The sequence below is a fragment of the Ricinus communis genome, chromosome 3, assembly GCF_019578655.1.
Source record: "Ricinus communis isolate WT05 ecotype wild-type chromosome 3, ASM1957865v1, whole genome shotgun sequence".
Taxonomy (NCBI): Eukaryota; Viridiplantae; Streptophyta; class Magnoliopsida; order Malpighiales; family Euphorbiaceae; genus Ricinus; species Ricinus communis.
In genome coordinates, this window is record NC_063258.1 from 26961817 (window position 1) to 26979204 (window position 17388).

Genomic DNA, 17388 nt, shown 5'->3' on the forward strand with positions numbered 1-17388 from the left:
ATCAGAGGTTTAAGATGGTATTTTTAGCAATTAATTATTTTTTAGATTCAATCAATACTAATTTGATTATATCATAAAAGTTTGCATATAATTTAATTGAATATTATATGGGGGGATGCTCTTTTAACTTTAAATTCTCTCCTCCATGTTACAGGAATAATCACCTTATAATAATTAGTTAGTTCTATCTAATTGTATTTTGCCATGAATAAGAAAATCATTTTTTTCATATTAGATCAATTTCTTTAAATTAATTCAGCTGAAATTCATTCAGATTCAAATTTATCTTAATTTTTTGAATAAAAAATTTATAATACAATCAATCACCGTTAGTAGAAAAATTGAATCTTAAAAAATTATTTATACTGTAATAAATACTAGAATGAGACGGTAATTTTATATTTTAATATTAGATAATTATTAAGTGAATATTATTCACTAATATTGCAAATACTTCTTTTTAATTTTGTTGATGTTTTGCACTTAAAAATAATATCTTATTTGTGTTCTAACTTTATAGGTGCAATTTGATCTTTAGTGTTAAAATGAGTTTAAAAATGAAGATGGATGATGAATTAGCAATTTGTTAAGATTTTGAAAGAAGTTCTAATAATTAGGCATAAGAAGTCTGTTGATAAGGTGTGGGCACGCTCTGCCTCCCAAGAGAAATCTGTAAATTTTAATCTATTCTCTAGCATGAAGTCTAGCTTAATTATGAGACAATTAAAATTTATTTATTTTTTGTTTTAATAGATGTTATTTTCTTTTTAGATTTTTTATTTTAAACAGGAGATAGAATTTTTATTTTAACTTATGTTTGGTAAATTTTTTTAAAAATTTTAGGTTATTTTTCTATATTTGTATGTTATAATAAGTAAAAGGGAGGATGGATAATAATAGGGAATGTTCTTATTTTCCAACAGTATTTTTTTTATTATGAGTAGCTAGACTCTTTTTATTATGGTTGAAGATTAATAAAATTTTAATTCTATATTTATTGTGAGATGTAACCTTTTTTTATTTATTTTATTACTATTAGGTATTTATATATTCTCTGCAATGTTGAGGTGAATATTTTTATTAATTAAATAATTAATTATTATTTAATTATCAATTTAATTTATTACTAATTCAAATCTCATTATCTGCAGTTGTATGAATGTTTTAATAGTTGTGACAAATAACATAATTGTGTACTGTATTATGAGAATAAATAATTTAATTTAAATGCACTGAGTTTGTATATTTGTTAATTATAATTGGGTCCCTCTAATGTCTAATGCTATTAGTAGATTAAATTTTAAAAACTAGTTTAAGGTTGTCTATTGATTAAAAAAGTAAATAAAAAGCTTATTTTGATTATAGATAAATTAAAAATAAATTGACTATTAAATTTGTTAAATAGCTATAACTAATTTATTGATGAGTAGTAATTTTGTCATTGCATCAACAATCAATAGTTAAGTTAAAAGCTAAATTAATTCCTTCATTCAAAAAATATTTTAATTGATTTATTTTTTATTTAATTTTATATTCTCTATTTTTATTTTAAGAATTTAAATTTATCAATCTATACGGATGCGATCATGCTCGCCCCTGTATATAAATTCATTTTGAGTTTTTTATTGAATTCGACATCTTCAATTCTTGAACTTATGTCCGGATATATCAGCAACTTTCCCAAATAGGAACCCACGTCATCAATTTGAAGGTTAAAAAGAAAAAAGGAGAGAAAGAAGACGATCTTTTGCTTGCTTCTCACGCATTCTAATTTCGATCGAACCTTCCAGATAAGCAGACAGTAACAATTTTAAAACTCCGGGAGGAAGAACTTTCGAGATACTAGTTTTCCTATAAATGCCAACACCCTTAGCCTTCTTTTTCGTTACATAACCTGTTATTGAGTGTAATTTACATCCAAGGTTTGCTCTTTAATTCCACTTCACAAACAATGCCAAGCAGATCTACAGGTGTAATTTCACAGGACTGGGATCCTGTAGTGCTACGCAAGTCCAAAACCAAAGCCCAAGACCTACGTGACCCCAAGGCTGTGAACCAGGCTCTCCGATCAGGTGCACCGGTCCAAACCATCAAAAAATTTGATGGAGGCGCTAACAAGAAAGCAGCAGCAGGGCCGGTTGTGAACGCGAAGAAGCTGGACGAAGGGACTGAGCCTGCGGCTCTGGACAGGGTGGCCCCGGAAGTAAGGCAAGCTATACAGAAAGCGCGGCTCGAAAAGAAGATGAGTCAAGCTGAGCTTGCTAAGTTGATCAATGAACAGCCTAAGGTGGTTCAGGAGTATGAAAATGGGAAAGCGGTTCCTAATAAGGCTATTCTAGCCAAGATGGAGAAAGTTCTCGGTGTTAAATTAAGGGGAAAGATTGGCAAGTAACTAATTTAAGTACCGTTATGTGAATTTTTGAACATATATATGTAATATATTTTGTTTCTTGTGGTTGTAAGCTGGCTCTGTTTTCTTTTTCTTTCTCTTTTTGAGAAGAATTTGTCTTTTCCTTTCTTGTTTCTTGAATTAAAGAATTAGATGGTAGTTATGGAATCTACTTCATTACTAAAATCTAAGTTTTCTTGAATTTTGAGTCGTGATTCTTTGAATTCCTGGAATCCAAAATTCCTAAAATTTTGAACATACATGCAATTGTTATGGCGTAGTCTGTAAATTGAGACCGAAGCAAAAGATAGATTTTATTATAGATCTGAGGAAGACGTTCCTTTATTCTTCAAATCTAGGAGACATGCTGGTTGATCATAGCCAAGGAGAGTTATAAATGGGTGTCACAACAGATTTTACTTGGAGATACTTGTGGAGGGCTTCCAGTCCAAAATCTCTTCCAAATCCACTTGTCTTATATCCTCCATAAGGGCAATCCTGATCGAACGCAAAATAACAGTTGACCCAAATGACGCCTGCACGGATTGATCTTGCTACTGTATTAGCTATATTCAAGTCCTTTGTCACTATTCCCGCTGCTAAACCATATCTTGTATCGTTAGCTCTCTTAATTGCCTCTTCTATAGTCCTATAATAATACACAAAACAATAAGTTTCTAGTGAAATTCTTAGGTAAAATTCAACTGACAATTAATGAATAAAGCCAAGCGCCACCATATAATTAACTTATTCTACACCTAAGAATTTCTGAAGTTTCTGTTAACCATGCCTCAAAGTCGTTGAGAATATTAGTACTGAGAAATCAGAATCTATTGCTGACACTATTTTAAAAAACAAGATTTTTTTGCGTTCTTACTTGAACTTCATCAGTGACATGACTGGTCCAAAAATTTCATCCTTTACAATCAACATGTCCTCCTGAAGAAGTTTTAAAGAAACTAGTTACTCAAACAAAATTAGCTAACATATAATTCCTGAGTATTTATGCGTGGAAAATGTACCTGAAGATCGGCAAAAATGGTGGGCTCGATGTAATATCCCTTCTCGAACAAAGACTTACCGCCTGTTAACAGTGTTGCCCCTTCTCCTTTGGCATGCTCAATGTAAGAAAGAATCTTCTCGTACTGCTGCTTATCAACCTGACGTCAATGCAAATGTATAATACTCACATCAAACAACCGTCGAAATGGAGAAATTTATGTATCCTAAATTTTTTTTGGTGTTACTGATAACATTCAGCACCACATTACCTGAGGTCCTTGATGAACTTTAGGATCGAAAGGATCACCAACTACCCAAGCTTTTGCCTTCTCGACCAACTTCTTAACGATTTCGTCATAAATTCCCTCCTGAACATAAACACGCGAACTTGCCACACAGACCTCTCCCTGAAGAAAGGAAGGAAATGTCGCTGCAGCTGTTAGTGTCAGACCATAAAATAGATTGCAGGGAAGAGGTAATTTAAAAAAAGAAATTAACATCGTTTTACCTTGTTATACAAAATGCCAAAGAGAGCAAGATCAGAAGCTGTATTAATATCAGCATCATCAAAAATTAGGAGAGGTGACTTGCCTCCTAATTCAAGTGAAACCTGTTTCAGATTACTTGTTGCTGCAGCCTGCATTACTTTACGCCCGACTTCAGTAGACCCTGTAAAACTTACCTGAAGAAGGACCAAGTACTACATGTAAACATATAAACTGCGCAAAAGAAATTTCCTAATTTAGTTTCTTTGGGATTAGATCTCACCATATCAATGTCCATGTGAGAAGCAATGGCAGCGCCAGCTGTTGGTCCGTATCCAGTTACGACATTAAGTACTCCATCAGGAAGTCCAGCCTTGTCAGGATTTCCAAAATACCAAAATTAGATTCAAGTAAAAAGAAATGAAACAATAAATAAATAATAGACATTTTAAATATTCTTTGCTACTTTTCTAAATTTACGGAGAAGGGAGATCTTGAAGTCCTAAACTCCTGAACACGAGAAGATTTTAGATATGCAAACCAGTAATCTAATCTTACCAGCTTAGCAAGATGGGCATAAAACAAAGCTGAAAGAGGGGTTTGCTCGGCAGGCTTGACAATGGTGGTGCACCCTGCAGCTAAGGCTGGAGCAACCTTCATGAAGAACATAAGGCTAGGGAAGTTCCAAGGGATTATGTGTCCAACAACTCCAATGGGTTCCCGCAGGGTATACCCTTGTAACGCTCGAGACATCTTCAGGACTTCTCCATGAATCTTATCTGCAGCTCCTGCATAGTAACGAAGAGTATTTGCTGCTGAAGGAATATCCACAGTTTTGCCCCCACTAAATAATTTTCCAGCGTCAATAGTATCCAGTGCAGCTAACTCTTCTTTATTTTCATCAATTAAATCTGCAAATCTCATCATAATCCTTGCCCTTGCCTAGTCACCATTCAATAACAAGCCATTAGATTCCGTTAACATCAACGAAATAGTAACTTTTTTTGAAGGAAGGCCATTGTATCTCTTTACACTTGCTAAGTAAAAAAACATTTATCTAGTGGCTTCTAAGAGTAAACGCTCTTGCTACTTGATGTTAGCTCAAGTGTAAATAAATACTAATTTTTAAGTGGAGAATGATTTGTTGTGTAGCTCTTTAGATTAGTTCATGCATTGACTTCTCTAGAAGATGTAAGATGGTGATATAATAATCAACAAAAGATAAAAATGTGCATACAGAACCAGACAAGCGAGGCCATGGACCATGATCAAACGCCTCTCGTGAAGCCTTCACAGCCAATTCAATATCCTCCTTATCTCCTTCCGCAATTCTTGCTATTGCTTCTCCAGTTCTTGGGTCTATCGTCTCAAATGTTTTTCCTGGAATAATTTTTTATTTTTAGAAAAATAAAAGTTTCTTAAGTCTAATTGTAAATTGAAGTAGCAGTGTTCACACTCGTATCATAATTCCAAACTATGAGATGATTAAATATTCTTCAGTCGCTACCTTCATTTCTTAAAATGCTAAATCGTTCTTGTAAGGAAGGAGGAAAAAAGAAAAGGACAAAGGAAAAAGATAAGCAAAGTGTAGCCATTCAATTAATATGTATAAGCAACCAAACACATAAGATGTTGTTCGATTAAAAAGCAGCAGGAAAAAGGCTCTTTTCTAAGATTAAAAAGCAGCAGAATCTAAGTAGTGATATGCTAAAGTTAATTAGAAAGCTTTTGTGGTGAATCAAGAAAACATGGCCTAAGTGTAAAGAAAGAGGCAGGCGCTAAGTAAGTAAGAAAAGAGAATGAGAAGAGTAGTAAAATGCACCTGAAAAGGAATCAACAAATTCTCCATTGATGAAAAGCTTTGTAAATTTTATGGTTGGGATCTTGATAAAAGACTCTGAGCTTCCATTAGATTGCCCTGCCATCTCTCTCTCTGTGAATATGTGTGTATGGACTCAGCTTCTAGGCAGCCTTACAAGAAGCATGGGATTCTTATAGGGAGTAGAATCTGAGGGTTTGTTTGCTTGAATGTGCATGAGTGGTTCTTATTTCTCTTCTTGTCTTGTTTTATGCACCACTATAAGTTTTCCTTTTTTTCTTTTTTTTGTCACAGCACCATTAAAAAGTTTTTATTGTAATAAACAGATCTCAGATCTGTTTTTGTGTTGTTTTAATCTTTATATTATATGAAGGTTTTTGAAATTTTATTTTATGGAGATTTTTAAATTCTTCTGTGGTGCTAAAACTAAACAAATTAACTCTCATGGAACTTTTTTTATAATGAAAAGGAAAAAGACATTGATTTTCATTATCAATTAGATCCATTTAAAGATAATCTTTAGATTTAATTTGTGACCTTATAAAAATCCCCTTTCTTATATATTTCTTCATTAAGTTGTAATTTTCATCTTCTTGAATAAAATAATAACTTTTCTTAAAAAAATTGAGCTTTTCTCATCAATTAGTTTTATGTTTTAAAAGAAATACCTATAAATTCTTTTATTTTCTTTTTTTAAGAAGATATTCAGTTCCAATTTGATAAAATTTAAACTCAGCAGGACTCTTAATGGGCATAGATTGTCATTTTTAAGTCACCTTGTTGCTTTTTCCTTGCTGGAGTGAGCATAGTAGGCAGGGCCATATTATATGCCCTAAACTACAAAACCTAAAGACCAAAAAGAAAAAAAAATGAAACTGACAATTCTAAAGTTGTTAAAATTAAAAAAAAATGAAAAAAAAAAACCTTCAAGATTCCAATAAGACGGCCTGCTGAGTTGGGTTCAGTGGTGGAGCCACTCGTATGCAGTAGAGATCTATGGTGATCTAGCTCCCAATAATTTTGAAATTCTGGGCATTATCTAGAGTTGTTGACAAATGGACAATATGTGGAGCTGTAAATTTTAGTTAATATATAAAAAAGGAATTGAGCATAGGTTATGTTGGATTATAAATTCGAATTATTACTAGATTCCGACATAATTCAAAGAATTGAACTATTTCGTATAATAAGGAAAAGGAAAAGGTTATTTATTGGGATCTGGAATTACATATAAATTGTTATTTGTCTCGTTCCTGAACAAGTGGGATATGGTTGCAGCAATTCTCCAGAACGAACACCATACTCTACCATACTTTTATTATAGCCAAGGAGAATTGTAAAAATTGGGGTTACAACAGACTTGACCTGAACATACTTGTGAAGGGCTTCTAGACCAAGATCTCTTCCAAACCCACTCATCTTGTACCCTCCATAAGGACAGCCATTATCAAAAGCAAAGTAACAATTAATCCAAACTATGCCGGCTCGGATTGATCTCGACAGAGTGTTGCCCACATCCAAATTCTTAGTCACAATCCCAGCTGCCAACCCATATCTTGTATTATTTGCAACTTTAATTGCCTCGTCGATGGTTCTGGGATTGCTTATCTTGTCAATAATTACAAACAGAACCTTGTGAAATGTAATTCAATGTAATAAAATGAAGATTCTCGATTTTGTACTCACTTGAATTTCATCAGTGACATTACAGGACCAAATATTTCATCCTTTGCTATCAACATATCCTCCTGGAGAAATTGTCAAGCATACTGCTTAAAGAAATTTAATTGCAACTCAGATTGGAAAAAGGCACCTGAACTATTTGTTACGAAATCAAGCCTTGACATCAGTGAAAATTGTGGGCTGAAGATAATAACCCTTGTTGCCTGAAGGCTTACCACCTGTTAATAAGTTGGCCCGTGTCTTTTGCCATGCTCAATAGAAGAAAGAATTTTCTCGAATTTGTCGCTTATCAACCTGCAAATCATATAGAGTGTGAAATATGCATTTTGCTTTGGTAATCAACTACTATTCTCTTTCGCAGACGACAGGGAAAGTCGGAAGAAACGAAAAATTTTCCTATCTTTTCAGAAATAAGTTTCTAGTAGAGCAAGATACTCATTCCATGTTCTTCCCGAATAAATTTATAATTACCTATGGGCCGAGCTGAGATTTAGGATCAAAGGGATCCCCAACTACTCAGTTTTTTGCCTTCTCTTCCAGTTTCTTTACAACTTCATCATATATACCTTCTTGAACATAAACTCGTGATCCTGCCACACAAATTTCTCCCTGCAAAATAGAATCAAGGAAATGTTATACATTGTCCCTAAAGAATTTTTTGGTCATTGTCTCTAAAAGATTTTGGTAACTGGCTTCGATTGGAGTGGATTCACTTGCCTTATTATACAGGATGCCGAGGAGAGCAAGATCAGCAGCTTTATCAACATCAGCGTCATCAAAAATCAGGAGAGGTGATTTGCCTCCTAGTTCTAGTGAAACCTGTTTCAAATTGCTTGTTGCTGCAGCCTGCATTACTTTATGCCCAACTTCTGTAAACCCTGTAAAACTGACCTGCAAATTACCACCAAGGCAAACTAATTCAAATGGTCAGTCTTGAACACCCGGAACTCGTACACTACGGGGGCACACAATTGACCATCATCGTACGAGTCAAATGGCTATAACTTCGTTATATTGTAAGATCTAACCTTATCAATATCCATATGGGAGGCAATAGCAGCACCAGCCGTCGGTCCAAATTCAGTTACAGCTTTGATCACTCCATCAGGAATTCCAGCTTGAACAATACAACATGATAAATCAACACAAATAGGCAAGACTAGGACTAGAAAATTTAGTTATACCTATCCTGTCCTACCAGCTTAGATAGATGGGCATAAAAGAGAGCTGAAAGAGGAGTTTGCTCTGCTGGCTTGATAACCATGGTGCATCCTGCAGCCAAGGTAGGGGCAACCTTCATAAACAAAATGCCGGTAGGGAAATTCCAGGGGATGATATGGCCAACAACACCAATGGGTTCAAGCAGGGTGTAGCCTTGGAACTCCCTTGACATTTTCAGTACCTGCCCATGGATTTTATCTGCAGCACCTGCATAGTAACGAAGAAGGCTTGCTGCGTGAGGAATGTCCACAGCCTTTCCCCCACTGAACAAATTCCTAGCATCAATAGTATCCAATGCTGCTAATTCATCAATGTTTGCTTCAATCAAATCCGCGAATTTTGCCATAATCCTTGCTCTCGCCTAATCATCATCATGAGAAATTAAATCGTTTTTACATAATATAATCATGATACTCATGCGCTAATAAGTTTATCACTTGGATAAGAAAAATGAGAGTGGCAGTTATATAAGTAACAGTTAAAATAAAAAGTAATAGTTATTGCAAAAATGTCAGAAACTTCTAATGTCGATGAGATGCAAAGTACTCTTGGGTTAATTAATTAGAGCTCCACAATCCATTTATTTTATTATAAAAGAAAATGAGTTAGTAGTATGACATTCCTAACCCGCAGTGTCTGTATTACGACATAAACATTGAAGTATCTGAGTATACTTACAGCACCAGACATGCGAGGCCATGGGCCATGCTCAAATGCACGGCGTTGCTGCCTTCACAGCCAAATCGATGTCTTCCTTGTCTCCTTCTGCAACTCTTGTAATCACCTCTCCACTTCTAGGATCTATACTCTCAAAAGTTTTTCCTGTCCAAAATTTGTTTTGTTTTTTAGTCCAACAGGTTGGTGCAAGGGCAATTTTGAACATCACACTGATTTTTTACATCATTTTCTCGGTGTTGGGACTTTGAGGCATGTGTTGATCTCCTTAAACTGGACCTCATTATAAAATTTATTATAGTTGGTTTTACAATAATTATATTATCTCAAATCTTATGGTTAATCACTTAATCTAGCTAGCTAATACTGCCATGCCAGCTAATTAATTAAAAATTAACTCTCTCTCTCTCTCTCTCTATATATATATATATGTATTCTTAAAATTCAAATAAACAGTCGCAAGTTGTGATGAAGTCCGTTTGGCTTGTATGACCTTCAATAGGTAAATTAAATAAAAAGATCCCGATTCTACAAAGAACGGTGGCGACAGCAAAACCTAATTATAGGTTTTGTTATGAGCTCTATTTTTTGAGCTCATGATTTATGTTCTTTGCCTTTGTTATCGGTTTGTATATTCTTTTCTTATTATGTTAATACAATTCTGATATGAGAAATGTGATGTTGGTATCAGCAGCTAATTCAGATTTTAGGTATAATGTTTGATTTCTTTTCCTTGTTTTGTCTCATTTTATTAAAAAAAATTAAATTTTTTTTTATATATTTAGAAATGACTATATGTATGTAGGATTTTAATCTCAATAGTCTCGATATTTTAAAAGAAAAAAGATATTTATAGATTGAACTTAATGTAAATGTATATCTTAATTTAAATAATTTTCACTTTATTTATAATTAAAAAAATTATGAAAAAGTATAGATTTCAATAAATTTATAGTTAAATTAATATGTTACTATCATAAGATCTCAGCATTGACCAAAGTAAAAATAGAAAATGCAAAAGGTGGAAAAAGAAACTAAGCATAAAAGAAATAATGCGTTTATACATGTAACAGAAAGAAATAGGAGAGAGATGTAAAATTCAAGAAACCTGAAACGGAATCAATAAATTCTCCATTGATGAAAAACTTTGTAAATTTGATAGAAGGCGTGTTGAAGAAACATCCGGTGGTTCCATTGGGAAGATGATCAGTCTCCATCCCTCTTTCTTTCTAGTGCTAATTAAACCCAAGTGAGCGAAGCTGGGTGCTTTATGTCTTCATGGACATCCCCACCATCCTGTGCTATTTATGGACATCCTCAGCTTTACTACTCCTGCAGATGCGGACCCCAAAAGAATCTTGAATCTGATAGTTTACCTAATTATGTCTGATATTATTTTATTAGCATTAAATTAAATACATACTGAGTCTGTTTTATTTAAGTTAAGGAGAAGATTTCTGAAAAGAAACAAAAGGCTAACAAAACAAAATAGGGAAAAACGTAGGAGTTATTTCCTGTATTTTTTTTTTTGAAATAGTTTTGACATGTGCTTTCATTTTCTTGATATTTGAGCTAGGGAATTGTCGAAGATGGCCAAATTAGAGATGTCAGTGAAGTGAAGACCTTTTCAATATATGTGACGAATAGATTTGGCGTGATTCGGATGTAAAACTGGTCCGACCCTAAGTTGTATGGAATTGTCAAGGTTTTTTTTTTTTTTTTTTTACTGTTAAAAGGGCAAAAGGAGCAATCAATTAGCAATTTTATTGTTCGTGACCGTTATACCACTTTTCTTTTGCTGCAGAATATTCGTAGAATCATAGTTAATTTAGTTGGATTCAAATTGGTCACTGACTAGTAAGAAAGATCCAACGGAAGTACAATCCTCTACCCTTTTAAGAAAAGCCCTCAAAAAACCATCGCCTAAAATTTGAATACACCACCTAAAGTCACTTGGTTAGAAAGACGTTCCCTTAAGTGATAATTGTCAAGCGTTTTCATATGAGCAATAAGCATGCCACTATGGACTTTGTGTATTTTATATTTGCAAAATGATGAAATTTCCGTGAATTCATCAAATTGAATGCGACTCATCACATTATTCGTTGCTATGACTTAAATGCATCATATTGGAATTATTTTATATATAGCCAAATTTATTTGTGGAAATTATTAAAAATGAGAGAGAGAGAGAACTTGACTAATTGGCAATGAATGTATCCTATATATAATTTAATAGTAAAAATTAAACAGTCTATGTAGCACGTGTTTCGAACTCCATCTAGAGATGGTTAAAAGGGATTTTTTTGACCTTACTCATTAAATTATTCAATCTCAGTTGCCCATCAAATGGGCTGCTATGAGTTTGATTATTCTCTTTTATTCGCATAAATTATTGGATCCTTTTAGAGAAATACAAATATTTCATTAATGAATATTAATAAATTAATTTTAATTTAAAAATTTAAAATAAATATCAAATATTAAAAAGTATATATAAAAATATTTATTTTTAATTTATTATCTGAAAGCAAAAAATACACTTAATAGTATTAAGGTACATATTAAATTTATAAAAATATTTTTAATGAGTCGGATTATTTATATGTAAATCATATTTAATCTTTTTATTATTTTGACTATTCTCGTAATAAAAAGAGAACTTAACACTCACATTATGATTCTCATAGAAAGAGAACTTAACACCTATATATAAAAAAAAAATACAACTCTTTACATTAATATTTATTTAACAAAATTGACTAATATAAAATAAATAGAAAAGGAAACACTATCAATAGTGATAAAAAATAAAATTTTAAATAAAAAAAAAAAAGAAAAAAGAAAAAACGAGAGAAGTAGCTATGGGGTTTTTTATTTTGAGTTTTTAGTACATTAAATGTTGAAAAGATTATTTGGTGCAGTAACGTTTGTTGTTAGAGCACATCAAATAAGTCAGTGCACATGTGTGTGAGTGACTTAAATCTGATTGGATTCTGTGATCAGAATTTGAGAGTGATGGATCACTGGGCCAGAAGTGAGGAAGATGAAAATGAAAGATGATTAATGCAGGATAAGGCATATCACCTTCAAATTATTGGAGCCGTATACAGAAGGATTTTGAAAATAATATAAAATAAAAAGACAAAATATCTAGATAAACGCAATACTTAAATTGGTCTAAATCTGTATTTAAGCAAATTATCAAGTAGCAACAGACAGCACCAGGAGAAAATTAAGAAAACTTAAACACCATGTCAACCGAGATTATCTCTCATACTTCTACCCTTCAATTATCTCATTCCTGTAAGAAAACCATATCCAACAAGATAGACCACCTTGTTGAGATCTTCCATATCCCTGATAGCGTACAGATAGAAGATACTCTAGCACCTATCATCAACCCTTACAACATATTTAAGAAACAGAACTTTGTCAGAAAAACCTTTAACCAAATCATCCACAAAAAACCCCTCACCATAAAAGAATATGTTCAATCCTCCTCACTTTCTCGTTGTTCACTTCATCGCTACTTCTCGAGAGCGTTATGTTACTTTAGAAATTTCCACCTCTTTCATAGAACAATGGCGGAAACAAGGCTATTCTCATCTCCATCTCGGAGCTGTGAGACTTGTCCTTTCCTATCATGGAAGGATGGGATTGCCTGTTACAGCACGTATGTCGCTCTTGGACACCCGTTATCTCAAGTATGAGCATGCAGTGATTGGGACAATAGTCACAACACTCAACACTGGTAGTGTTGTTTTGACTTTCTTCTCAAACTTTAACCTCTCTTTGAGTGATCCTTATCTATCCACTGCCCTAAAAGTACAAGTCCAAATCACGGGAGCTAGTTAAGTTGAAAATGCTCTCTCAGCGACTCTTCACCATCAGATCGTTTATCGATTGCAGGATCATGCACTAAACTTGCAGATCCCAGGCTTTCAAGCCTCATCAGATGCTTTGTACATCATGGCTGATTCTGGTCAAACCCCTACAATAGTTCAAGCCCCTCGTCAGCTTGAAAAGGAAGATCTACAGAAACTAATTCCTATTGAGTGGGTAACAAATTATGAGAAGCTCCAGGCATCTCAATCAAAACCAGTACAAGCCACAGATCCCCTCTTTGTTCAGCAAAAGGATGGGACTGTTAGGACGATCTTTACAATAACTGAGGAATCTTCCTCAGCACCGTCAATTTTTCAAGCATCAATGATACAACCTGTATCACGGCCTAGGGAGAAAATCCCTATTCACTCTTTTCATGCATCTGGCAACCAGATCTACGCTGCACAAGTTAGAAGACACTTTGTCTGGGATGTAGCCCTAGAAATGTGCAAGCCAGAATGCCTATGTCATGAAGATATGGATTATGATGAACCCTGTTTTCAGCATCAACAGAAGAATCCAAAGAAGATGTCTCTGGATACTTCTTGTTCAAAGATTCATCCTAAGCCGGATGATCGGGATCCAGATGGTTCCCAGAGAAAGAATAAAAAACCTCTGCCAATGTTCGATGAGGCAATTGAGTTTCTTGCCAAAGAAGGAAAAACAGTCATTGACGTTTCTTATGATGAGTTCAAGGAAATTATGGCACAACTCAACATTGAATATGGCAAACCCCTGCAGCTTGCAGAACGGAGATTCAGTCAGATCCAAAGGTTTATAGGCTGGAAACCCGGTACCCGTCCAGTTTAGTACAGGAGGTACAAAACGTTGGGCCAGGTATAACAATGCCACGAACTTTTGGACCTACTTCATCTCCTCACACCTATATCACGCAGACAACCCTTGATTCAAGAATGTTTCATGTTACAACCAGAGGATTTCCCTCCCTTGGGAAAAACAAAGAACAAAAGATCTGAAATCCTTCCTACACGGATTTCACCCTCTGGAAACTTAGAGCCGCTGACACCCCCTGAAGAAGTACTCAACTGGCAGACATCTAATTCTATTGTCCAAAACACTTATTTGAAGAAGATAGATGGAAAATTGGATCAAGCACTGCACTTGGTTCAAAACATAGATCACAAGCTGGATACTTTTTCACAAGAAGTCCTACAACTGTACTCATTCCTGACAACAAAGTATCAAGCTTTGGACAAAGAACTCCGGATACGTCAGCCGATCATCCCCTCTTTTATGCAAAAGCAAAAGGAGATTTCCCGGCTAAAAAAGCAGATAGATCAAATTGAAAATGATCTCCGGAAAGACCAGTCTGCTGCAATTCCAACTTTCATATCAGCAGCTTCAACCTCATCGGCTATTACTCCTTCATACTTTTCTTCTTTCCCTTTTCTTTCACAACCAGAACAACCACAAGAAACCGTTTATCAGCCATTTGGCACATTCTCTCACCTCTACCCAAAAAACTCAGAAACCCAGCAAAAGAAATCCTCTCCTCCTCTAGCCCCTAAAGATAAATTTCCAGAGCAATCTCTCATCAGTCCGTATGATTCAGAATTCTCTTCGGACAATTCAGAGATGGCGGACATCACTGAGATTCTCATGAACACTTCTGGTACTGATCCCAGTCCAGAAGTAGTGGAACCTGAAGATGAAGATGCTCAGTCATTCTTTGCTTCCACTGGAGCTCCAAACCTAAGGTCAAAACCAGCTAGCGCAGGACCTTGGTTCACTTTTGATGACTTGCCACCATCAAAATGGAAGGATAAGCTTTCCGAATTCTTGGCATGGATTGATCTTCAGATGACCCTTGAAGGGGCCACACTCAAAAAAGTCCTTGCCGAATTTGTCACAAGGTTTACCGGAAGCTTAAGAGATTGGTTTCAGTCTCAGCCTGAATACACTAGGCTTCAATTTGTCACTCTGCCGACTCCATCAGCAGCAGTAACGATCCTCCATAACCAGTTCCTTGGAAGTTATGACCTTGTTATAAGACAGCAGAAACAAGAGTTCTTTGATCGAAAATGTTGTTCATTCAAGATGAAGGATCTGGAAAAGCACTATTCGGCTATGTCCAAGCTCTACTATGTTATTGGAGGACATGATGGTGACGATACACTAAAATATACCTTCATCACCTCTCTACCGGATGAGATACAACCTGAGGTTAACAATATGATTGCGGCTATAAAGAGACCAGTCACCTCTATTACACTTGGAGAAATCTGGCAATTCACACTCTCTTCCATTAAGAGACTGTGTGATCAACATGAGTTATTCAAAAGGTTGTCTCAAAGGGACTTGATAGTCCAAAAGGCTTGCAACAAAAACCACCTAAAGATTAAGTGCAAAGCCGCCAACTGCGTCTGTACAAATCACAAGAAGAAATCTGGACATCATTTCCAGAAATACACGCGTAGCAACAAGAAGTTCAGGGAAAAGAACCCAAAGAAATTCAAATACTTCCGTAAAAAACGGAACCAGGGGTACAAGTCTGACAGATGTTTCATTTGCAAAAGGAAGGGACACTATGCAAAAAATTGTCCTAGGAATCCAAAAAAGTCAGCAAATATGATTCGACAAGTCAGCATGTCTTTATCTCTTGCAGACTCTTTTGAAAAGGAAATAGAATCTCTACTTTCAGAGCAAGAGGATCTTACCCCAGAAAGCTTATTTGGGTTAGAAATGGAGTTCTCAGACTCCACAGAGTCTTCACAAGAATCTTCTTCAGATTCAGATGATAGCGAAATACCAATCTTGATGATTGGTCTGCATGAAGAAAGTCAGAAGAATATTCTAGAAGATGCAATACAATATCCTCTCTCTCCAACCCTATTATCTTCCTTCTTTGTTTCTTCTCCACCTCCTGAAACTTTTCAATTTACTACAAAACCTCCTCCAGTCTCATACATTCCCATACAGATACTGTCCTCAAAATACTCCAAGCCTGTACCAGTAATAGCTTTCTTTGATACTAGAGCTCAAAGAAGCATGATGAACCCAATGGTTCTCTCATCAGAGTATTGGAAGCCCCATGATCAGTTCTTCAGGGCAGCCAACGGTCAAACCTTCAAAACCACTCTGATCACAAGACAGAAGATCGGAATTCAGTTCTTTCCTGATTGCGTTGTATGGACGCACATCATCGGTTCAGATCTTCCAAACAAGGATATCCTGATAGGATTTGATGTTTATCACCAAGCTCAAAAGGTCCAAATCCTTCCAACTGGTATAAAGTTCAAGAGAGGCTTTGGCCATACACCGAAACTTCAAATCATTTCAGAACGGATACTATTCCTCCATTCCTTCCATACACAGAAAAATTCCTTCAGTTCTGTCTAGAATCCCATTCACATTTCCAACATCCTCTCCCTCTGTGGAAAAATCCACAATTCTATATCAGCCGCCCCTTCAAACTTAATGAAGATATTAACCCTACTAAAGCCACACACATGGGAATGTCTCCCACAGACCTAGCCCTTGCCAGATCAGAATGCCTGACACTGTTACAGCAAGGTCTAATTAAGCCCACTACTTCACAATGGGCTTGCCAATCCTTTTATGTGGAAAAAAGGTCTGAAAGGATCCGAGGAAAGAAGAGGCTTGTCATAGACTACAAGCCCTTAAACCATTTCCTTCAAGATAACAAATTTCCTCTCCCTCGGATCTCAAATCTCAAGGTCCACATCCAAAAAGCCCAATATTATTCTAAATTTGACCTAAAGGCGGGCTTTTGGCAACTCGGAATCCAGCCCACAGAGAGATACAAGACTGCATTTTGTATCCCTAATGCCCAATACCAGTGGACTGTTATGCCTTTTGGGCTCAAGACGGCCCCATCTCAATTCCAGAAGACAATGATTGAGATTTTTGGGCCTATCCTTTACTCCTCTTTGATCTACATCGACGACATCCTTCTATTCTCAGAAACAGCAGAGGACCATCACCAACTGTTACAACAGTTCCTTGCCATCATCCAGAAATATGGCATTATGCTGTCCGAAAAAAAGAGTTTTATTGGCCAACGAGAAATTGAATTTCTCGGAATGCATTTCAAGAACGGCCAGTATACATATGGTCCCCACCTGACAAAGGAACTTGATAATTTTCCGGAAGAAAATTTCTCAGCAAAACAAATTCAACAGTTCCTTGGAATCCTGAACTATGTTCGAGAGGCCATTCCACACCTGTCTAGTTACACGTGCCAC

The 17388-nt window shown here is 35.4% G+C and overlaps 2 protein-coding genes and 1 pseudogene across 3 annotated transcripts; 1 reads left to right on the forward strand and 2 right to left on the reverse strand.

Annotated features, from left to right (window-relative positions):
* Positions 1-1820: 1820 nt before the first annotated feature.
* On the forward strand, positions 1821-2591 carry LOC8284822 (multiprotein-bridging factor 1c). Its single transcript, XM_002514285.4, has one exon. The coding sequence runs from the start codon at positions 1952-1954 to the stop codon at positions 2390-2392; it is 441 nt and encodes a 146-aa protein (XP_002514331.1). The 5' UTR covers positions 1821-1951; the 3' UTR covers positions 2393-2591.
* An 87-nt stretch (positions 2592-2678) lies between these two features.
* Positions 2679-5973, reverse strand: LOC8284821 (aldehyde dehydrogenase family 2 member C4). 2 transcript variants are annotated; one of them, XM_002514284.4, is made up of 9 exons: positions 5699-5971; positions 5114-5256; positions 4435-4818; positions 4160-4249; positions 3900-4073; positions 3661-3798; positions 3412-3549; positions 3267-3328; positions 2679-3038 (listed from the first exon to the last, which is right to left on the reverse strand). In XM_002514284.4, exons 1-9 carry the CDS (start codon positions 5799-5801, stop codon positions 2765-2767), a joined length of 1506 nt encoding a protein of 501 aa, XP_002514330.2. In that variant the 5' UTR covers positions 5802-5971; the 3' UTR covers positions 2679-2764. The 2 variants fall into 2 exon arrangements, with proteins under 2 accessions (XP_002514330.2, XP_048228084.1); XM_048372127.1 differs by lacking the exon at positions 5114-5256 and having other exon boundaries at positions 5699-5973.
* Positions 5974-6879: 906 nt separating this feature from the next.
* Positions 6880-11365, reverse strand: LOC8284819 (annotated as a pseudogene).
* Positions 11366-17388: the final 6023 nt, after the last annotated feature.

Coding starts and splice junctions, on each gene's coding strand:
- LOC8284822 (XM_002514285.4), top strand. CDS start 1,952: ATGCCAAGCAGATCTACAGGTGTAATTTCACAGGACTGGGATCCTGTA.
- LOC8284821 (XM_002514284.4), bottom strand. CDS start 5,801: ATGGCAGGGCAATCTAATGGAAGCTCAGAGTCTTTTATCAAGATCCCA. Junction 5,257..5,698: donor ATTTGTTGATTCCTTTTCAG/GTGCATTTTACT, acceptor AAATTATTCCAG/GAAAAACATTTGAGACGATA. Junction 3,039..3,266: donor ATGTCACTGATGAAGTTCAA/GTAAGAACGCAA, acceptor GTATTATTATAG/GACTATAGAAGAGGCAATTA.